Below are 23,486 nucleotides of genomic sequence, written 5' to 3'. Positions count from 1 at the left end.
CTGATTGGTTAGTTGAATTTAAGGAATACAAGTCATTGGTTATTGAGGCTGTCATTCACATCGAATGGGCGGGTTGAGTTGTGAAATGGACGGGAGGGGTGAAAACCATATATGTACGTATATATCCATAAGCATACTTTTATACATGTACATTTTTACATGTGTACATAAATTTATGTGTAAACCAGTCCTTCAGTTGCATTTTTTATGGGTTTTGTTTTGCACTTTTTGATGTAGGCTATTATTTGCTTCCATTGTCCCTATCTACAAGTCGCTTGTAGATAACCTAGCCTTTCTGCTAAATTACTACATTTAAATGTATTATAATTACTACATCAAAAGTTGCAAAACCATTAAAACTATTTCGTGTGGATTTAAAATTGCATTTAATTTGAATATGATTCAGAATGTCTTTGTAGCTATTTTACTTCAATTACATTTATTTAGTTATTTATCGTTTTCACAGTTTTGCATATTTGTTGTGTTATAAATTAAAATCTTAGGTGTTGATTTGATTCTTGCAGTTAAACATTTGGGAATTGATTGTGTTCTGTTCCAGATAATAAAACAAAATAATAAGAAAAAAAGAATATTTACACCATATAATCACGTTTTTCTTATCATAGTTGTTTTTGTGGTTGAGAACCACTGTATTACAGTATAAGTATTAGAGTATTAGTATTAGTATTGTTAGTATTAGTATTAGTATTATCATTAGTATTAGTATTCCCTTTTTCTAAATGTTACGGTAATATTGAGTGGGCGTACGAAATGGGAGGGATCTATAACCAAACTGAAAAAAAAATGAACATGGAAAAATAAAATCGTATTGCTTTAATTAAGTTTAGTCTGAAGAGGGCGCCTCACGGCCCATAATGGACGAATTAAAATTAAAGTCACTATCTACATTTTATTCAACAACTGCATACATACAGGGGTTGCAATTAAATACAATCCAATGGTTAATACATAGCCAACTAAAATAGTGCTAATATATAAAATCAGAAATAGAGATCACAAATAAACGTTATATGAATCACTTAACAAACATGCAACAGCCCATCGATTAAAATGTATAAAATAAAAACGGAAAACATTTAAATTAAAAACACTATCAAGTCAGCATGCGTTTCATTATTTAGCGTTTATTAGGAAGAACAGAAAGAGTTATATAGATCCTACTTGAAATTGAGGGAAAAAAATGCGTTTTTAATATCTTACGTTTCTGGAGAGAATATCAAAAAATAAAAAACAACAAAACAAAAAAATAAATTGCATAGAAGCATAAATGTTCATATTGCTACTCGACAAACCCAAACAAAACAGAAAAAAAATCTTGCCAGAGTTGTGTATCATTTTGTCGTATTTAATGAACACACAAAACTTGATAGGATCATACAGTCTGGATAGGACCAGAGCCATGATAGGACACGATCTCCGTCAGTACTTCGAGTTCCTGCGTCACATGACACAAATCTGGCCAATCAGTGCACACCTTGAGGTCCCGGAAGCGGTCCGGGGCGTAACCACAGACTGTAGTAATGTTGTCTTTTCTAGGTTTCAGTTGTATTTCTGTGCTTGGATACATGCCCCGCTAACGTTAATCATTTTGTTTCTAGCCTTATACGATCTCCAGTCCGGGGGAGACACACACAACTCTGACAGGTACACAAGACCATCTCTTTACCAAGCATCGTCATAAATAAATATAAAGAATTCTGAGGCATTACATTTGTACGTTTAACGTATAAACGCACATATTGCGGCGCTGTTATCATTTAAATGTCTGTTTTTATGGTTCAGGAAGGAGATGGAGAGCTAGCCGGCTAACATTAGCCGTTAGTGCTGGTCGTGATAAAGGCTTTTAGCGCTGTCACTGTTGATTTTGACAGATAAATGGCCGGCGGGGCCTGGTCATCTTCATTCTAGTTATCAAATGGATGATTGTTAATCTCATGTGCACTAACCTTCAGCCTCCCGCTGAGACAGTGGCCCAAGGTTAGACAGCCTGTGGGTGCACGAATTGTAATCATTCTCATATATTTGGGTTGCAGATCTGATTGTTGGTGGTGTGGCATCGTGATGAGCACCTGTCATCCTCTATTTCTGCACGGTTTATTTCATTTGAGTCAGACATTTTAACTCGTTGCTTGGGATTTGGCTTCGTTCTCTTAACCTTTGCTGTCGTGTTGCTGAAATATAGCATATCTAGCATGTTGTTTGTAAGCATCTTGTTCTGTTACTTTTCGTATAATACGCTGAACATGCATGGTTCTATTGCAAGTGTATTTTTAGAAACGAAATTCTGAATTTACAAAAACCCGAATTGTGTAAGTCTATTTCCTTCCTCTTATGTCAATGGTTTATGATTGGATGCATTAATAATATACTTTGAATTGTTTTTTTTTTTGTTTTTTTTTTTGTTTTCTGCATGATGCCACATTTGATGCAGTTGTTTATCTGAACCTGCAGGCGGTTTACATTTACATTTATGCATTTAGCAGACGCTTTTATCCAAAGCGACTTACAGTGCATTCAGGCTAACATTTTTTACCTAACATGTGTTCCCTGGGTATCGAACCCACAACCTTTTGCACTGCTAACGCAATGCTCTACCACTGATTTTAGGGTTTGGATATGGTGCTAACCCCTGTGGCATTTCCTTCATATGGTATGTTTTCCTTTACCTGGCTGACAGAGTAAATTGTTTTTATTTTTTTCATATTCAGGGCTGAAACAGGTTGTGTCAAGTCATGGCATTCAGTAAAGGTTATCGTATTTATCATAAGCTGGATCCACCTCCGTACAGTGTGATTGTGGAGACCAGAAATCGAGAGGAATGCCTGATGTTCGAGTCTGGAGCCGTTGCTGTTCTGTGTAAGGCTGTCCATATGTCCTATCTTTCTTTTACTAATTTTAAATACGAAAAATATCCCCCCTTTTGAGTTTTTTTTTTTTTTTAAGTAAATGTTTTGATGTCTTCCACAGCGGCGGCAGAGAAAGAGACAATCAAGTCTGCGTACACCAAGATGCTTGATGCTTATGGGATCCTGGGAGTTCTTCGTCTTAACCTTGGTACAGTTTCTCAGCCTCTCTTTTTTTTTGGGGGGGGGGGTTGCCAGTTGTGTTTGTCATCACAACAAATACAAATCCACCTTGTCGCCAGATTAAAATGGTAAATCTTAAAAAATATCTTTTTGAGGATAAGTACAGTATTACCAAAACACTGAAATTCACAGCAAAACAAAAATTATGAATGGTAAATGCGCGACATGTTATCAAGCAGTTGTTGTACAAATATAGTCAATAATTACAGTGTAACTACAAGGATAGACATTTTTTGAGTTTGTAAGTGTATATAATATTTTCACTGTCATATTGTAAGTTCTTAGGAAACACCATAAACATTGAGACTTATCCACCTCAATTTTAAATAAGGGACGGATACAAATGGTTTTTTCAATGAACTAATTGCACATTTTAAATATTTGTTTACAAAATGTGCATAATCTACAAACTCTAATATTGGAATCCACTTCATTCTTCTTCCAAAAGGGGATTCTATGCTGCACAGCCTGGTGGTCGTAACGGGCTGCAGTTCAGTGGGAAAGGTCCAGGATTCAGAAGTTTTTCGCGTAACAGGCACTGACTTTGTCTCTCTGAAAAACGACCCCTCGGATGAGGACCGCATCGCTGATGTCAGAAAAATCTTAAACTCTGGGAACTTCTATTTCGCCTGGTCCTCCACCGGAGTGAGTCTGGACCTCAGCTTGAACGCACACCGCAGAATCAGAGAAGACACATCTGATAATCGATTTTTCTGGTGAGTATTTTTTGATTCAGTGTTAAACGGTTTTTCAATTTTAAATATAAATACAATTTTAATTCAAAGTGGCTATATAGGGTTTGTTTTATGCGCGCACAATGTTTACAACAAAATGTCACTGACTCAGAATGTTGAATTTAATCTGTGGATGATAAATGGATGTAATGGTTGTGTAATTACGTAACTGCTTCACAGGAATCAGTCCCTCCATCTCCATCTCAAGCATTATGGGGTGAACTGTGATGACTGGCTGCTGAGGTTGATGTGTGGCGGAGTAGAGATCCGCACCATCTACGCTGGGCACAAGCAGGCCAAAGCTTGCGTGATCTCTCGGCTCAGCTCAGAGAGAGCAGGCACGCGTTTCAATGTCCGAGGCACAAATGACGACGGCCAGGTGGCAAACTTTGTAGAGACTGAGCAGGTATGCCGACAATGAGTCACTTGCGAGTCACCTTTTGAACTCACTTCTTTAACCCTCAGGTGGTCTTTAGTCATTTTAAACTAATTATTTATTTATTTTTTACCTTGAAAGGTATGAAACATTGTACTTTAAATTGACTTTTATAGCACTTGCTGTATGAAAATATATATATTTTTTATATTTCTATTATTTTTTTTACAGAAACAAATGGTACATTATTTAGAGGTGAAATCCCTTCAAAATAGATAATTTTAAAGAATAAATATTATTGCAATAAAATATTGTATATTCATTCCAGTTAGTCCTCTAAGTGAGAAATACTATAGGGTTAAATGTCATATGTGACATGCCAGTTTTTATTTGTTTTTCATACAGGTTATTTTCCTTGATGACAAAGTGTCCTCCTTCATTCAGATCCGAGGGTCAATACCTCTGTTCTGGGAGCAGCCAGGAATTCAGGTACAATAGAGCTTTAATCAATATGATGTATGCATGTATTCAAATAACAGTGAGTAAAATATTTGCATAGAGCTTGCTGGAGTTCCATGTTCCTGCTTTCTCGTGATAATGAACTTATTCTTTTGTGTTTCCACTTCGTCACACACGGCCAGTGCTGACCCCCTTTATTCATATTATCAGAAACACTCGTTTCAGGGGATTTTGTTGCAGCTGAATCACAGTCGAGAGCCAAAAGGACAGCAGGGGAACCGACAGTTGGTATATCAAAGGTTTAGTTTTGTCTGGTGGATGATCTGTTCTTCACTGCAAAGAGTTTGTGCAATGTCAGTCTGTGAAAACTGCATCTAAACCGACCGTGACTCATTTTGGAAAGGATCCAGGTTCTGATAAATCTATTGGCTTCTTGTGAAATCAAGTTAAGATGTCAGCAAGCAGGTCTGGAAATGCCTTTGTCTTTCCTCTGACATTGCATAGACGTTATCATTGTTGCTTTTAGTGGGAAGCTGGTGAGGTGACCCTTTTTGAGCTGTTTCAAAGCTTTCCACAGAACCTTGTGTGTCACTTCAGGCCATAGTGGTATTGGTTATAAGGTATTCCATTGTCTTCGGTGCAAAGCTAGGTGTCAAAATAAAGGAAGTAGAAAGCCACAGGATACTTTTTCTTTGCTCCCTAAAGCTCAGGGTAATATGAGCCAGTCTCTCCTGCCATTCCGAATGTATGAAATATTAATGGCAGGCACCTGCAGAGGCAATAAACAGAATTGAGTGAGACTCTGACAGAGTCTAAATAAAGCATAAATATCAGCCATCTCTAAACTGGAGATCTTCAGCCTTTTGAATTGAAGGCCCCTTGTTGCATGTTTAGGCAGAACAGTGTCCATCTTATGATAAAAAATAACAAATGAACATATTTAAATATATTACAAATGTAAGTACATTGCATTAAAATATGTTATAATGAATTACTTTGTTTCATTCGTTTTTCAGTGTTGTTGTATTTGTTACCTAAAAGATACAAATATCAATCATATTTCATTAATTGGAATAAAGCTGAAATAAAATAAATTGTTCATATCAGATGCAAAAACTTTTAGAAATTAAACCAAAAATGTGAAATTGTGCCCTGGCAACTAATTTATATTAAATAAGTTAAAGTTAAAATACAAAAGAAAGTGTGTAATTTTGTATATAGTGTAAATAATAATATATAAATAATACAGTGTTTAATGTAGGAGGGGCACATTTAACATGTTTAATTGTTTGTTTTTGCTTTAAGTTAACTTTTTTTGAATAGTTCTTCACATACGCAGACTATCCACAGTGCCATCACAGGCCCCTTGTTGAAGACCCTTCGTGTAAGATGTTGAATTAAACTGGGTTAAAATAAATTTAACAAATGGCATAGAGTTTAACAAAAGCCATGTTGACTGTATAAAGGCGATTTTAGAGTCACCCTAGTTCAAGATCAACAACAACAACAATCCTGTGGCTAGAACGCTGACCAATTGTGTTCAAAGGTGTAACTGTTTCACTGTGACCAAGTTTACAGGAAATGAGAAGTAAGTCATAGCCTTAAGATGGGAAAGTCCTCTGTAGAGCATACCTATTATGGTTGTGGGTGTGAACACAATACGTTATTCTGAAGGGTGTGAGAGCAGTTAGTCATATGTCATACACATAGAAAGCCATTATTAGAAAGGAGCTTCCTGCAGCTATTAAAATCTGCAGCTAGCCAACATTAGCAGTTAAAACATCTGTCTCTAGAGCACGACTGTCTAACCAGCATTCATTTAGTTCCTGGTATGATCGGTATCTCTGATAGATCCTCCAGGCTTCAGTGAGCTTGTGAAATCATTACAGATGGTTCCACTGTCTTATTCTGTGCAAATGGTTTTTTTTGTTTCTTTAAAAGCAGCTCAACTCAGCAGGCGGGCCAGGCCTGTGTGGTCTTTCTCTTGCTGTCTTTCTCATCTTCCTTTCCTTCTGCCACCGTAATTTCCTCTTGCGCCAAAAATGAATTAACTCTACTCACGATTCTTCCTTTTTTATTTTTTTTCCTGTTTCCACAAAGGTCGGCTCTCATCGTGTTAAGCTGTCCCGTGGTTTTGAAGCAAACGCACCGGCTTTTGAGAGGTAATTAAGATTCTGCCGGTCTCTGATGATGCTTGCGCTAGTATCCAGCTGTTCTGGCTCAGGCCCAAGTGTTAGTGCATGATGAAAGCGATCCAGCAGACATTAGCGCCCTGCAAGCTCAGGCATGTCTAAAAAGGATGCATTTTTGGCTAGTTGGTGGGTAATTAAGGTCTACCAGAGCCTGATCAGATGGATTTGTAGGCGGCTGTTACACACAGAACAGCTGGATGAAGTGCAGCATCATAATCATTAATCGTACAATACATGTTATTACGTTGTACTTATTTGGTAATACCACATGTTACATGTAATTAAAATAAATGATAAATGATCACATGCAATACCTTTAAAACCTGTCCCTTTCCTTAACCATATACCACCTTAATAACAGCAAAAGACATAAAAACATAAGCAACTATTATTATTATTTATTTTTATTTATTTTTTTTATGAGATAACATATATTTTAGCAAAATATATATTTTAAATGCATTGAATAAAATTGTTGGTGACTTAAATGGATTTTATTATTAATCAAAATAAAAATTTAATTAAATAATGTAAATATTAGATGAAAAATGTTAATGTACAAAACAACAGAAAATTAGAATTGTTTTACTGGCAACTAGCTAAAAAAGTAGGGTAGGTTGAAGTGCTAAACAATTACTTAAATGAAAAAAAAAAATTTATGATTCCTCTGATATAAAACATTTAATAGAGCACAAAAAAGAATGTGACACTAAAATTTTAATTAAGTAATTTTAATTTAAGAATTTATTTACCTAATATTTAGGTATTAAAAAAAAAGCTAAACCTGTTATTTCTATTATTTAAAATCTTACAATCAGTCAAATGAAAATTCTGGAAGAGGTCAGTCTTTGTGAGCCTGGTTTTAAGCATTTGTTACATTTGTGTAGGTTAAAAACCACTTAAGACATACTCCCTCAACGCCATCAATTATATATCTTTATGAATTGTTTTTTTTCTGCAAGATAAGGTTGGTCAACAATAAAATCTGCATTAAGAAGGCCAAATCATAAATATGTGGGAGGGTTTATTCTTATCCAGCCTTGGCTCCTCACACTGAGCATGATGGACATTCTTTCCTCATCATGAGTCACTTCTCTATTCCCTGGAGTGCTGAGTCAGGTCGTGGTAACAGGAAGTAGACGCAGTCGTTAGACTTTCACCCCCCCCCCCCCCCCTCCATCCTTAAAGATCTATTGATCACTTGTTCCCTTGGCTTCCTTTGTTTTAAATCACCTTTGATTTTTCTTGAAGTGATGGATCGCAGGATTCGATATACATTTTTCATTTTTTTCTTTTTCAATAAGGTTTGAGTGTTTATGAACCCTGTGTGATGTTTCCTGTCCAGACACTTTAGTGCCCTGAGGAAGCTGTATGGCAAGCAGGTGATCATCAACCTGCTGGGTATGAAGGAGGGTGAACACATGCTCAGCAAAGCATTCCAGGTGATTGTTGTTCAGGAAATATTACGGTTGGTCAGGTTACAATGCATTGTTTAAGATATCTTTCAGTGCTCAAGTATGACAACACCTTAGAGCAGTTGTTCCGCTTCTTTACTGTGTAAAGACTGTCTTTGTCTTCGCCCACAGAGTCACCTGAAAGCTTCAGAGCATGCAAACGCTGTGAGAATGTTGAACTTTGACTATCATCAGATGGTTAAAGGTGGGAAGACTGACAAGCTCATCAGTGTCCTGAAACCTCAGATCAGCAAGTTTCTGGAGGAATGCGGTTTCTTCTACTACTCAGGAGAGGCGGGCATTCAGAGGTGAGTTAGTATAGCATCCCAGCACAACTGGTTGTGGAGGAATATCATAGAACAGCAAAACATTTTCGTCATTAGGTTGTTTGTTTAGTTCATTGTGTGTATACAAAAAAAACAACAACACTATTTTTATTTTTAAAGCAGGAATAAATATTTTTGGGAGATGGATGCATGCATGTTTGTTTGTCTTTTTTCTTTTTTTTAAATATATTTCTTTTAAAAAATTAATTAAACATTGATAATCACAAAATTACCAAAACTAGATCATAAAATTGTCCAACACAATTTTGTTTTCTGCAGATGTCAAAGTGGCACAATTCGTTCCAACTGTCTCGACTGCTTGGACCGAACAAACAGCGTCCAGGCCTTCATTGCACTTGAGGTGTGTTTGTGACAGTTCTGTTTTCAGTTTCAAGTTTTTTTTTCTTTTTACTATTTGTTTGTCTTTCATCCCTTATGTAATATGTCTTTGGTGTTCAGATGCTTCCAAAACAATTGGAAGACATGGGTCTGACTGAGAAACCTCAGCTGGTGGCGCGGTTTCAGGAGGTTTTCCGCACCATGTGGTCCACGAATGGAGACTCGATCAGCAAGATCTACGCAGGCACTGGTGCTCTGGATGGCAAGGCTAAGGTACATGTCGTCTTGTAAAACACACAAGCAGTACAGCACAAAAGGCAGCAGAGAGCATGGATGTGCAATGGGTGTTTCTGAGCCCTTTTCACCCTGTAAGTTTACGATCATCTTAATGGTCTTAATCTCCTGTTTTTCTCTGCTTTCCTATGGCTGTTCTTCTTCCTTTGTGGTAAGTTGACAGTAGTTCTGTCAATTTGAGTTGTGATGCTGTATTTATTTCTGTCTGCTATGTTTTGTGTTGGATCTTTTGTGTTAGTTGAGAAAGATTACTGTAACTGGCCGTGCTGTCAACTCTAATTAGTCCTCTTTCTATCGACTGTTATAAAAGCCTTTAAACCTTTTCCAACTAGGCCTCAAATCCCAGGCTTCATCTAGCTAGCAGCAAAGAAGTGTTCATTTGATGTCCCTTTGAATATGTGTTCATGAATCTTTTGTTTTGTTTTGGTTTGGTTTTGTTTGTTTTTGTTTTGTTTTGTTTTTTGTTTGTTTTGGTTTGGTTTGGTTTGTGTTTTGTTTTGAGAATGATTTTGTTTTGAGAATGATTTTGTTTTGTATAGAGCATTTTAATTCGTTTTGAAAGTTTTGTTTCTTTTTTCTTTCTTCTTTTTTTTCTTTTGACTATTTTATATAAATTTTTTGTTTTGTTTTTTCTTTCTGTAGGGTGGAAAGCTAAAAGACGGAGCTCGCTCGGTCACAAGAACCATTCAGAATAACTTCTTTGACAGCTCTAAACAGGAAGCCATTGATATCCTGAGACTGGGCAGCACCCTGAACAGTGACCTGGCAGATAAGGCACGAGCCCTTCTTACAACCAGCAGCCTGTATGGTACGATTTCCAACACCACAATCCAGAGTCCGTAATAAACCAGGGCTGTGGGGGAAAAATGCTTGCACAAATAACAAAAGTACAACAAATATTTAAAATGAGGTCCCCTGTTGTGAACATAAATACTATTGTTTTTACGATTATGGATGGTTACTAAAAATTTGTTCTGCGATTTTCTATAATATATTGTGCATTAGGTTCTTTTGTATTTTATGATGATTTGTTTTAATAGTTAACAGCCATAATTGTTTATATTGAAAATTCTTTTAATGATGAAGTTGAAGTATATCACACACCCAGATTCATAGTGGTTTTTTGATGTGTTAGAAAAACTTCTGACAAATTATATTCAGATTTAGATATATTCTAAAAACAGAAATATATTATTAATATAATTAATTCTAATATAAATCTATTAATAATATGAATATATATGAATATATTGTAAATGAATTGCAGATTAAAGAAAAGATTTAAAATACCTGGCAAATGCTTACTGAATTTACAGATTTTATAGACTTTAATAAGTTATACATACATCTCCACCTTTGGTATTTTGTGTTTGTGGTAATGGTTTATGGGATCAGTCTGCTGCAGTGGACTGATTTCATCCTGTAGATCTGGATCTGAATGCATTTCCTCATGCTAGCGTGCTAATCTGTGGCTCCCGGCTGCTTTGGGTGTGAGATTAGTGGTGAACCAGAGGACTAATTCTGTTATCTGTCTAACGGCTGACTTTTAACCTCTCTCTCTTCCCCTCCCTTTGTTCTTTCTTTTTCTCCTTAATGCTTACAATTTTAGTCACTGAGCCCATTTTACAGTCAGGTACAGTATACACAGACCAACCATAAATCCATAACTGTTTATGGTTCTCTGTTTAATAAACTCAGTTTATTTTGGCACCTCTGACATTGTACAGTGTGTGTTTTTTCTTTTTATCATCGGTGTTGTTTTAAATACACTGTATCTTTTTGTCCGACTTTCACGGAAAGAATTTCATCTGTTTGGTGTGTCTCAGTAGTTTAGTCAATGTCTTATGCTCTGCATTTTCTTTTTGTGCACTTTCATATTCATATTTCATATTCTCATTGATTATTTTATTTAGGTTTATGATAAGAATATCTCTCCCTTTCTTTTTCAGCCTCTCCCAGAGTGCTTCTGGGCATGTGTCAGAGCCACTTCAAGTATACACGTCCCAAAAAGATCAGAGTGTGTGTGGGTACGTGGAATGTGAACGGGGGCAAGCAGTTCCGCAGTATTGCATTTCGTAACCACACGCTCAATGACTGGCTCCTGGACGCCCCTAAGAAGGCCGGCCACCCGGAATTTCAGGGTATGTGTTGATGCCAAGTCAATGCAAACGATACTTTACAAAGAAATTAGGTTGCTATTGTCAGAATATCAAATAAAAAATCATGCAAACACTTAAGTGGCTTTTGTGGGTTTTGTCATGCAGATGGAAAAGCCAACCCAGTGGACATCTTTGCTATTGGCTTTGAGGAAATGGTGGAGCTTAATGCTGGAAATATCGTCAGCGCAAGGTAAGAACTTGATGTTGGACATTTCAAAGCTCACTGGTTGTAGTTTAATAGTAGGCAGAAGCAACATCCAGTGGTTGTGATGTGCTACGGAATACACTTTTCATTCAGTCGGTATTTGAGGTTAAATATATTTGCCATGCTCCCATGAGTACTATTGAACGTCTCTTTCTTCTCTGGTAGCACCACTAATCAGAAGCTGTGGGCTGCAGAACTGCAGAAGAACATCTCACGAGATCACAAATATGTGCTGCTGGCCTCAGAGCAGCTGGTGGGTGTCTGTCTGTTCGTCTTCATACGCCCTCAGCATGCGCCATTCATCAGGTATTCTCATTTGATTATTAACAAATCAGTGTGATTTCAGATATTTTCAAGTATTAGAATTTTTTCTTATGAGATCTCAAATTGTGTGTCGTTTTCCTCACATAGGGACGTTGCTGTGGACACAGTAAAGACTGGAATGGGCGGAGCCACTGGTAATAAAGGGGGTGTGGCTATACGCATGCTCTTCCACACCACCAGCATCTGCTTTGTGTGCTCACACTTTGCCGCTGGCCAATCACAGGTCAAAGAGAGGAACGATGACTACACTGAAATTGCGCGCAAACTGTCCTTCCCCATGGTAAATCATTTATGATGTAAAAAAAATCTGTTTGTTCTGTTCTGTATTCGAACACCTTCTCCTTTTTATAATAATAATTTTTATTATTTATTACTGTTAATAATATAAGTTAATATTATACATTGAATGTTAAACATGTAAAATTATTTATTTTATTTTTTTAGATATTATAAATCATGAAAACAAATAATACATGATTAAGTTATTATCATTTTTGTTATTAACTACATTATAATAGGTATTAATAAATATTTATGTTTATTATTTTATATGACATAATAAAAACATGTAAAAAAAGAAAAGAAAAATAATTAATGTTTTTAAATAATTTTAAATAATAATAATAAATCGATCTATTTATTTATTTATTTTTAGGGCCGTCTCCTGTTCTCCCATGATTATGTATTCTGGTGTGGAGACTTCAACTACCGAATAAATATTCCTAATGACGAGACAAAGGAGCTGATCAGACAGCAAAATTGGGATGCACTGATTGCTGGAGATCAACTGGTAGAGCAGAAGAATGCTGGACAGGTATATCAGGGGGAAAAAAACAGCTATATCAGTGGAACATGTCTTTTTTTTCGCTATTTTTATTTCTCTATTTTATTCATATTTCAGGTTTTTAAAGGCTTTATTGAAGGGAAGCTGGATTTTGCCCCCACTTACAAATACGACCTGTTTTCGGAGGACTACGACACCAGTGAGAAGTGCCGCACACCAGCCTGGACTGACCGTGTGCTGTGGAAGAGAAGGAAGTGGAACTTTGATAAAACTGGTGAGAATACTATTAATAACACATCTTCAACCATCAACCAAACTTGAAATGCAGCAACAGATTACCCTTTCCTTGAAGAATTTTGAGTACATCTGCTTGTGTGTATTACAGCGGAAGAGTTGGAGTTGAATGTCGTAGGAGCCCCAGTGAATGAGGAAGATCAGTGCCCATGGAGCCCTGGAGAGCTCAAATATTATAGCAGAGCAGAGCTCAAAACCTCTGATCACAGGTGAGAGAGATTAATACCACAACAACAACTTTCAAGTTTGCATCAGCAATGTGTTTAATTCAGTGGTACTGCAGAAGGCAGTCAAGTCATTTTTTTTACACAATTTATTTACTTTACTGCATATAATTGTTACAATTTTGCAGTTGTTTTTGGGGGCCACTGGTACTTTAAGTTTAGGAGTCGCTGTTCTTGTACCCTTAACATTTATTTCTTGCAGGCCTGTGGTGGCTATCATAGATGTGGACGTACTTGAGGTGGATCCAGAGGCCAGACACCAGGTGTATAAGGAAGTGATCGCCCTGCAGGGTCCACCAGATGGCACCATCCTCGTCTCGCTCTGCACGTCTGGTCCTGATGACTACTTTGATGATGCACTGATAGATGACCTGTTGGACAAGTTTGCTCAGTTTGGCGAGGTTATTCTTATCAGGTACAGGTTATTTTGTATATAGAATTGTATTGAATTTCAACTATATTTAATTGCTCTTTAAATTGTTTAAATTTCTTCTGAAAGTGACAGTAACAAAATATTTCTCTTTCAAACAAATGCTTTTCAAAGTTTAATTCATTAAAGAATTGAATGTTAATAATAATAAGAAGAAATGTTTCTTAAGCACAAATCAGCTTAGCGGAATTATTTTTTTGGAGTAATGTTGTTGAAAATTCAGCTTAGTCATCACAGGAATAAATTACATTTTAAAATATATTTAAATAGCAAATAGTAATTTTAATTGTTATAATACTTCACAATATTACTGTAATTTTTCTTAAATAAATTACACCTTGGTGAACATAACTTTTTTTGTAATATATATATATATATATGTATACTGTATATACATGTGTATGCATATCCGTATATATACATTATTTATGAATACATATTTTTTATAACAGGTTTGTTGAAGAGAAAATGTGGGTGACATTTTTGGAGGGGTATTCTGCTCTAGCAGCTCTATCTTTGAGCGGCTCTACCGTAAGAGACTCTACTGTTAAGATTACATATTAGATATTGACAATTTTAAAAAAAAATCACATGCACACATATATTACATGCAACCCTAAGCCCTAATATCGACCCTTTTACCATCCCCATCCCATGTGTTTGCATGCAGGTGAATGGTAAGACCATAGACATCCGTCTGAGGAGTCCAGGATGGATAAAGAGTCTAGAGGAGGAAATGAGTGTGGAGAGAATCTGCGGCAGCATCCCAACATCCACCAGCTCCACCCTGCTGGCAGAAAACTCTGACATGGGAGAAGAGTATGACATGGAAGGTGTGACACCTTTTTTGAGTTACATGATACCAGAATTCATCAGGAATATATGAACTCTGGAACCGTATGGAGTTCGATTTTTATCGCTGTATTGACAGGTGATGTGGATGAGGAGATTGAGGATATTTTACCCCAGCACCTGCAGCCTGGAGCAGGCATGGATCTAGGCGCGTCCCCTGCCCCATCCCCACACACCAGCCCCTGCCCCTCTCCTACCTACGGAGAACCTGCACCCCCCATCCGGCCCAGCAGAGCCCCTCCACGCACAGCTGGACCACCTCAGGGTAGTGCTAGTATTTGACTGCATTCAACATGGACATACTCTTATTGATTTATATCACTTTTTGTCTTTGTCTTTTATTTTTAACTACTATTCAAAAGTTTGGGTCAGTAAGATTAAACTTTTTGAAAGAAATGTATACTTCTATTCGGCAATGATGCATTTAATTGATCTAAATTGACAGTATAGACATTTATAATTTTAGAAAAGATCTCTATCTCAAATAATTACTTTTTTTTTTACTTTCTACTGAATAAAAAAAAAATGTATAATGGTTTAAAAATTTAAGCAGCAGCACAACTGTCTTCAACATTGACAATAAGAAATGTTTCCTGAGCACCAAATCAGAATATTAGAATGTTTAGTTAAATTTAGTTTTGCGGTACCAGAATAAATTATATAATTATAAAATCATGTTATTATTTTATAAACAAAATTGATTTTAATCAAATAAATGGAGCTTTTGTGTGCATACAGTTTTTCTTTTACCAAAATAAAATAAATCTTACAGGCTCCAAACTATATAGCTATATACATAAAGCATCAGGGAAGTAGAAGAGGAAAAAAAAAAAAAACTTGATTTTAATATTAAGTTCTCTTCTGTAACTCTGTAGTAGATTTCAATCAAAAAGGTTAATTTCTCAAACTCTGGAACATACAAATATTCCAGTCCATTAATGTTCCTTTGTTTTTACACTGCAAAAAGGAGGATTAAGCCCAGCAGCCATTAGAAGGGAACTGGCAGGTAAAGAGTGCTGTTTGCAGAGGTGTTGCTGATGTGCTTCAGTGGTTCCTGAGCTCTTAGAGAGTGTGTGTCTCGAGGCTTCTGTGTGGTTTGCAGTGCTGTGAGCTGAGCTAAATCCCTCAAGCAGTTGATTTGACACTTGTGATAATAACATGTTTTTTATTCCCTCTCTCTTTTCTCAGGTTCTCCTGTTGATGGTCAGCCAGCTGGAGCTCTCTTTCCACAGGGACTAGAGCCAAAACGTCCCCCTCCTCCACGGCCCAACGCCCCACCGGCCCGGCCCGCACCTCCGCAGCGCCCACCCCCACCCTCAGGTACAGCTGTGTTCACACAAGCGTGACCAGAAGTCAAAACCCAGAAGTCACGAGTTTGACTTGAGTTTGAAACACCCGTATGAATAAGCGCACTACATTAGATACTATGTTTTCACTTGTTTTTTATTTGACTTGATTTCATTCATTCATTTCACAATGTCCTGTGGTTTCTAAAGGAGGCAGAAGTCCCGCACCTGTTAGGAAAGGTTCAGCAGGTAACTCTGTCCATGAACCAGCACTGTTTATTAGCTGTGGAATATTAGCTTAATGTTTATTGCATTTAATGTTTAGTGTTTATTGCACCTTATATGAGGTTGGCATAGCAAAAATGTCTGACTGACTTTGGTTTGCCCATTTGGTTGTGTTTCTTCATGCCTCATTGTAAATTTGCCTTTTTGTTATATAATATTAAAAATGAAATATTAAGTAATTATTTTGGCCATGTGGATTTTGTTCTTCATTTCTGATTTTTGTTTATAATGTAATTTTTGGAAACATTGTGAATTTTTTTTAAGGCTTTGCTGAGCCTCTCGATCTAGAGTTTGATGTGACTGATTATGAAGGTAATTTAGGTTTTAGACGTTTTTGCAGTGTTTGTTGTTATTGTGTATGATGATCATCTGATCACTTGAGACCTCCTGCACTTGCTAAGAGAAATGGACTAATGGCACAGGGGTGTTTGCCATGATGCAGTGCATGAAGTCTCTTTTGGTTTAGTGTTTCAGTGTGAAGTGATGGGTTGAATTAGATGAATTAGCTTTTGTAAATAGAGAATGATAGAAACCTGATACCTCTCCATCAGGTAAGGAGTCTGCTGGGTCAGATATATTTTCTCCCTAGCTAAAGTAGATGCCACGAAACAGAAAATAATTTGCGAATTTCTTTTTTAATAATTCTTCCCTCATGCTGACAAAAGGACAAAAAAGCCCAGCGTTAGCACGTGCAGATGCAGCTGGTGAGTTCCCACACCCTGCCTTTGCTCATCAGCACTCTAAAATAACACCAACCATCTGTAACCGACAGAAGATTTCATTGACACACATATTTGGGCCTTCCTCATGCCAGAATATTGAAACCTCAGGCTAGTTTCAACACAGAATAGAGCTACATTCTTTACAGGAGCATTGATCTTACGTTTTCCAGGGTTACTCTTAAAGCATCTCTTTAAATTTAGTATGTAAAGTATTGTTCCGTCATCAGGTTTGTTAAAATTGTGATAATAGGTTTTCTGATATTTTTCTAACTTATTTCATATACTATTTCTAAAAGTTTGATTATTGCATCGGCTTTTTTTCAGGTCGAGGTCAAGCCACCGGATCAGCCCCTGGAGGCGCCCCACGGCCGGTGGGTTTACTAAATGATTTAAAAAAAATTTTTTTTAAAAAGGTAAAAAATAAAAATGTTCAAATGTTATTTTTGGCTTTAGATCCCACCTCGAGCAGGAGTCATCAGCGTCCCTCCTCAGGCTAGACCTCCTCCTCCTGCTCATCCTGGGGCCCCCAGACCCATAGCAGAGGTGCATCCTGGAGCCCCACGGCCCTCACCTGATAATCACCCTGGAGCTCCAAGACCCGTTCCTGAGCCCCAAAGCAAACCGTCTGAACTCCCTCTGGGTTTGTTTAATCCTTCTATTGACTTGTTCAATTTTCTTCAATATTTTTGTTTTACATTTACTTTTATCATTGTTATTATTGTGTTTTTTTATCCTTTTTTGTTCTATAATGAATGTGTAAGTAAATAGGATTCAGATTTTTATTATAATTGTGATACTATTATATTTTTTATTAGTATTTTAAACCTTTTTTCTTTCAGTTTTTATTTTCATTTGAAAGATTTAGTCATTTTGTAGTGTTTTTGTCATTTTTAGTAGTTTTTGTTCCTTTTTTACATCTGTAATACATACATTCTGACTGAATCAGGATATTTAAAGGTACATTCACAACCTAAAATTATTAAAATGAAAGTAACAATAATTGTTACATAAATTATTGATAATGTTATTGTATTATTATTTAATGAGTATTTATTATTTATTGATTAAAACATAGCTTACCATTTTAACAACTTTCTTTCATGTAATAATGCTGTGTGTCTGTCCACCAGGTCCACCCCCCACACTGCCAGGTCCCATGAGGCCTCAGATGACATCACCCATGCAGCCCCAGTCCATGTCGCCAATGCAGCCTCCAGTCCAACCTCAACTGCCCCCACCCATACAAGCCCAGCTGCCTCCACCAATGCAGCCCACCTTACCTGCCCCGCTGTACCCTCAGCCTGCTCCTCAAGCATCTGCTGGAGCCGCTGCCGCCTCTCAGCCCGGACTGGCATCTCCCAAGCCTCCACCCCGGAGCCGGTCCTCTCACGCACTGCCACCTGAGTCTGCTCCTGCTCCTGCTCCTGCATTTCAGGTTAGTCCTCTTTCTCTGCCCACACATGCATGGATGTCAAGATCACAAGTCCAGCATTTAATTGTGATAAAAAAAGACAGGTACCCACAAGAGCCCATCCTGGGGTCATTACCCAGCTTTAGGGGACTCTTCCTCTTTTTTTTCCTTTTTTTCTACTTTTGTAGTAATATCGACTTTGTCCAGGTGGTTCTTCTAGTCATGTCTCTCTCTTCTTGATGCATGTGTCTCTCTCTTTTACTAGCAGGAGCAACCCTCAGGTTAACAGGTACTGGATTAAGTCATTTCTAGTCTTTACGTTGTCTTCATGGCACCCATAGCCTGTGGTCACAATGTATGGGGTGCTCATACATATAGGATCCTCCATGTTATAGTTGTTTTTTCCCCATTCCATCGTTGATTTAACCTTCTTTTATTTTAATTATCAGAGAAGTGTAAACTTAACTTGAACCCCTTGAAACACTTGAACATTAAAGTATATTGCAATTTCGAGACAAAAAATACCTGGTTCTGAGTTTGAGATGTTGTTCTGACAGGGGGTTCAAGGAAAGTGTCGTCCAGTATTCATTGTGGGTATTATTTGTTTTTGACTGTGATATAAGTGTTTTCAAGTAATTTTGCTTCACTTTACCTCTAGTAGACTTGCACACTAATTATGTTTTTGATGTTGTATAATGTTGTTTTTTATTGTTTCATTAGACAGTTTAATAAACAAAATTCAAATCTTTCTGATTATGATTTGTTTCACGGTCTGCCATTGCACCATTTATGAATTAACCAACAAGTCATTTTATTTAATCTTGTAACAAACACATGATTTATGATTAAAAGTCAACATGAAATGTTGTTTTATGTCTGTAATGACACATATTTGTGAGTGAAAAGAATATTAAAGGTGCAATATGTAGTTTGGTGCCAATTTACTGGATGGTTTAATCATAATTGTACTGCTTTAATGTTATATATTTAAAAAACATTTTACTGTATTACTTCATAAATGAACCCTAACAGCCAAAAGAGGCTATTATTAATCTTTATTAATCTACTTCAGTAAAGTTAGTTTAGTAGAGTAAAATAATAATAATAATAATAATAATAATAAAATATTCCAAAATTGCAAAGGTGTGACCTTTTCTTAAAAAGCTTAGGAAGGTTTAAGGAAAGTTACAAAGACTTTTAATAATTTTTCCGCAATATATTTAATAAAATCAGATTTGATTTCATGTTGATTCTGCAACTTCATTGTGTTGTAGCTTCTCCCTAAACTGTAAGTTTGATTTCATAATATAGCCCTTGTGTGTGTTTTTTTTCTTCAGGCCAAGGACATGAATGGAGTCCAAAGAGAAGCACAATGGAATCTAGACCCCTTCGACATGTTTAACTCCCAGTCCCTCTTCCAAAATTCATTCTCCGCTTCTCTCCCTCGCTCCTCTTCCTCATCCACCCCCTCCCCTTCTTCTTCCTCCACGTTACCCAGCTCCCTCTCCCTGTTCTCAGCTCCGGAGACCAGCAGCACTCCATGTCTCCTGCCTCCCCCTGCTCCCTCCCGCAGCAAGTCCCAGGAGACCCTCCGTTCATCCCCCAACCCGTTCCTCATAGAAGCCCAACCCAGACCCAACAGCACCAATCCTTTCACTGGCAACTTGTTGTCCTCCCCACGCCGATCGCTCACGCCTGATTTTTACACCCAGCAGCAGGCCCAAGAGGCCAGGTCGGGCCTAAACAGGGCCATGTCAGCTGTGGTTCACAGTTCAACTCTTCCACCATCATTCTCCAGACAACAATCCTTAGTTCCTGCTCCAGCAGCAGCCCCAGCCAAACAAACCCAAAAGTGGGTCACATTCGATGACGATTCAGATTTCCTTTCAATGAAGGTTCCATCCGCAGCTGGGACCGGCCCGCTGCTTACACCCACAGTCTCATCCGTTCCCTTCCCTCAACCCCAGAGCAGCCTCCCCAGCTCAGGCTTTGGCATAAACAGCAACTGGGCGTCGCTTCCCACGTCCTCGTTTCCCACAATCCCTCCTCCGGTCCCTACCAGGACTAATACCAGCGTTAAAAAAAATGCCCACATCCCTTTCAGAAACGAATTCACAGAGAGTTGATGCAGTGGAGAAAGTGTACGTAAAATAGAGAGAAAATATTATTGTGTATCTATAATAAGTGTATGGTTTGTATAATAGCGTGTTGTTGGAAGTCTTGACGGGTTTGTCCGAAATAAATCTGACCGTTTCTTTTAGCCCAACTAAGAGGAAATCAACACAGTATGTCAGGACATTTTGAGTTTTTTAAATAATGGGCAAAAAAACAACAACTGACATTTGCATATTAATCTGCATATTTTAATTCCATCCTCTGCTTATCCTCATGTCAGAGCAAAGAAGATATTTAGAAAAAAAATTTTTTTTTTTTTGGAACCATTGACTTCCATTATATGGACAAAACCGGTTGAAACATTGTTCAAAATCTGTTCTTGTTTTGGTCCACTATCCCCCTATCCTGTAACCCACTGCAAATAAGAAAACTTGTTATTATCGAACGCACAGATTTAAAATGCCTGGCTGTGTCTGACGTGTTTTACGCCATTATATCTGTAAAATGGGCTTGACCAGAGATACTTGTTTGTTGTTGAACTCATTATGAATGTGTCTGTTGCCTACGTTTAGATTCAGAGCCTGCAGCAGTAACTGTTGCTGTGCTTTACTGCACACTCAAATCAAGAGGCTTTATTTTTCTGGGTGTTCACGCAAAAGACCCCCTCCCATCCCCCGTGCATCCTGTAGCACGCTTAGCTTGTCAAAATATATCTTCTATACATATTCATAGTGATTATATAAATGTCTTCCTAGTGGGGAAAAATGTAAAGTCGTTCTGAATTGTGATTTATATTTACAGCATATACATGCCATATCTAAAGTGCACTGAAGCGCTCTGTCCTTTAGGCTTTTGAGTGGAGCATGAGGGTCACAGCGGCTCTTCTCATTCATCAACACTGTATGTATATACATGTGCTTTCATTTCATCTGATCCAAAGCTCACGACAGAACTGCTGTATTAAACAAATGCGCTGTGTGTTTGATATGGTGGGTTCCTCCTTCAGGATTTCGGTCATTCTTTCTTTTGTGCAATGTGTACTTCTTCGCTCAATGAAATTGTGCTTTTTAATTTCGATGAACAGGTTGTGAGTAAATCTATTTATTGTTATGTGGAGGAATACTGTGCTGTATTTTGGAGTGCGCCCGTCTGTTTCTGTGTATTTTAGCTGTTTGTGCGAGTGGGCTTGCGTGTTTGCATCAGCATATTGAGGGATTTGGATATCTTAGAGTCTGCTGACCCCAGAGTCATTATAGCATTATGTTTTCAAACTGATTTTGAGATAAATATTTATCAAATATGGTATAATCTTGAGAGGTAACGCAAAATGCATTGAAAAGCTACCTTTTTGTAACGATGCTTTGTTGATAAAAGGCTGGAGTACAAAGGCCCCAAAGGTGTTTAGTTGGTTCTGGGGAAGCATATCACGGTTCAGCCTCAGTTGTTTTTGTTGATTGTATAGCATTCCAGATTTTACTGATCCATTATGGGTGAATGATCAGCCTTCAGGCATTTGTTTTATGTGAGCTGTCGATTTACTCATGTTCTGCAGGTTTTTAATGTCCCTCAAGGGAACACTGAAATGATTCATTCTTGGTTAAAGTGTTTGTATTTCAGGAAAGCAGTGTTTTACTTGTGCTTTTGTTCCATGTTTACATTTTCGGTACAAATTTTAACATCTGCACTAGCTGTTTAAAAAGTTCGCCTGGGACGTGTTGAGCAACATATTTTGGCTTTAAGCGTTACAGATTTTTGGAGCTTAAAAGCACTGAAAAGTTAGTCTCTTTTTGGGGTTTGGTTGAGGAATGGGTCAGAAAAAGCCAGCCAGCAAGATTGTGTGAATTAATGCATGAGGAAACCATTCCAAAACGCATTCCAAAGCACTAACTGTGAATATCTCCAGAATACAGACAAGTATCAGGTTGTGGATAATGTTTTTTTTCTTTTGATGACTGATGAACACAATGTAACCACTTAACATTCAAAGGCATTAGAAATAATTTGATCAGATGTTCTGTATGTAATGGAATAACTGCTAGCGCCAGTTATTAAAGAGAAGCAAGGTTTTATAGGAATGAACTCTTTTTGTGAAGTTAACATTCCTTTCTAGCTTTTAGCCCAGTAGTAAACCGGTCTGTGATATTAACCTTATATGTATGTATACACAAACCACAAAACTGCAATCAGTAACAAGTTCTCGATCTGTAATTTAAGTGCACACCAAAAGTGCACATTTATGTATGGAGCAATTGATGTTGTATGTATGCAATAATAAATGTATTTCAACATGAAACATACTGCTATTAATTATTGGCTGCAGCAGATCATATTACACATGACAAATTTTTTTGAAGACACACAACAGCTATTCAGAAAACTACAACAAAATTGTATACACATTATTTTACAGTTAGTTTCTGACTCAACTTTTATGTGTATAGCACTTTTCTCGATATAAATCGTTGCAGCTTTACAGGAAATTAAGTTTCTTCAATATATTTAGTAGTAGCTTGTCAGTGGTGACTATGTCAAGATTTTGTACATGTGATAAATATGTACGGTAAAAAATCAGTTAAAAGTCCAGTTTTTTGTGACCTTAGGGAATCGTGATGGATTGTAGCGTGGTAGAAGACTAGTTAGGTACGCAGGAGCTAAACCATTAAGGGCCTTGCAGGTATAATACTATTTTGTAACTAATACAGCACTTAATGTGTAGCCAGTGCAGAGACTGTAAAATTGGGGCATTTTGGACTACCTGTAGCTTGTTTATTGAAGATGCTGGACAACCCTCTAGCAGTGCATTACAATAGTCCAGTCTAGAGGTCATGAATACATGAACTAGCTTTCTGCGTCAGAAACAGGTAGCATGTTTCGTAGCTTGGCAGTGTTTCAAAGATGGAAGAAGGCTGTTTTTGTAACATGGGAAGTATGATGAGTTTCTGTCTAATATAACACCCAAATTTTTGAATAGAGAATGTAATAGTACATCTGTCTAGTTGCAAATTGTAATTCAAGAGAATCTGTGTTTCGTTTTTTTTTTTTTATTGGTCATCAAATCTTTTACATTTTAACACACACTGTTAGCTTAGATAATTTGGAAGTTTATTCTGGTTT

General features: G+C 37.2%; 1 protein-coding gene across 13 annotated transcripts; it reads left to right on the top strand.

Annotated features, from left to right (window-relative positions):
* The first annotated feature begins 1,546 nt into the window (after positions 1-1,546).
* synj1 (synaptojanin 1) lies at positions 1,547-22,665 on the top strand. 13 transcript variants are annotated; one of them, XM_026273629.1, is made up of 34 exons: positions 1,547-1,665; positions 2,730-2,877; positions 2,989-3,075; positions 3,556-3,823; positions 4,022-4,247; positions 4,623-4,706; positions 6,777-6,838; positions 8,214-8,310; positions 8,455-8,630; positions 8,928-9,009; positions 9,108-9,260; positions 9,924-10,089; positions 10,891-10,914; positions 11,231-11,422; positions 11,546-11,630; positions 11,811-11,951; positions 12,057-12,249; positions 12,625-12,783; positions 12,871-13,027; positions 13,139-13,256; positions 13,474-13,686; positions 14,154-14,232; positions 14,372-14,534; positions 14,633-14,818; positions 15,521-15,559; positions 15,742-15,873; positions 16,050-16,088; positions 16,389-16,436; positions 16,790-16,828; positions 17,171-17,217; positions 17,300-17,486; positions 17,977-18,281; positions 18,523-18,546; positions 19,595-19,691. In XM_026273629.1, the coding sequence occupies exons 2-33, from the start codon at positions 2,754-2,756 to the stop codon at positions 18,541-18,543; spliced, it is 4,092 nt and encodes a 1,363-aa protein (XP_026129414.1). In that variant the 5' UTR covers positions 1,547-1,665; positions 2,730-2,753; the 3' UTR covers positions 18,544-18,546; positions 19,595-19,691. The 13 variants fall into 13 exon arrangements, with proteins under 13 accessions (XP_026129414.1, XP_026129404.1, XP_026129402.1 ...); XM_026273618.1 differs by lacking the exon at positions 18,523-18,546 and adding an exon at positions 2,055-2,330 and having other exon boundaries at positions 1,574-1,665; positions 19,595-22,665; XM_026273619.1 differs by lacking the exon at positions 18,523-18,546 and having other exon boundaries at positions 9,933-10,089; positions 19,595-22,665.
* The last annotated feature ends 821 nt before the right edge of the window (positions 22,666-23,486 follow it).

This window comes from Carassius auratus, chromosome 10 (assembly GCF_003368295.1).
Source record: "Carassius auratus strain Wakin chromosome 10, ASM336829v1, whole genome shotgun sequence".
Taxonomy (NCBI): Eukaryota; Metazoa; Chordata; class Actinopteri; order Cypriniformes; family Cyprinidae; genus Carassius; species Carassius auratus.
Note: the sequence above shows the minus strand (reverse complement) of the source record. Positions and strands in the feature narration are given on the sequence as shown.

What these genes read in the sequence shown, in the direction of transcription:
- synj1 (XM_026273617.1), top strand. Translation starts at nt 2,754, where the DNA reads ATGGCATTCAGTAAAGGTTATCGTATTTATCATAAGCTGGATCCACCT. An exon ending in AGAAGAGTATGACATGGAAG is followed by an intron (nt 14,535 to 14,632) that starts GTGTGACACCTT and finishes CTGTATTGACAG; the next exon opens with GTGATGTGGATGAGGAGATT. An exon ending in TGATGTGACTGATTATGAAG is followed by an intron (nt 16,437 to 16,789) that starts GTAATTTAGGTT and finishes TGCTGACAAAAG; the next exon opens with GACAAAAAAGCCCAGCGTTA.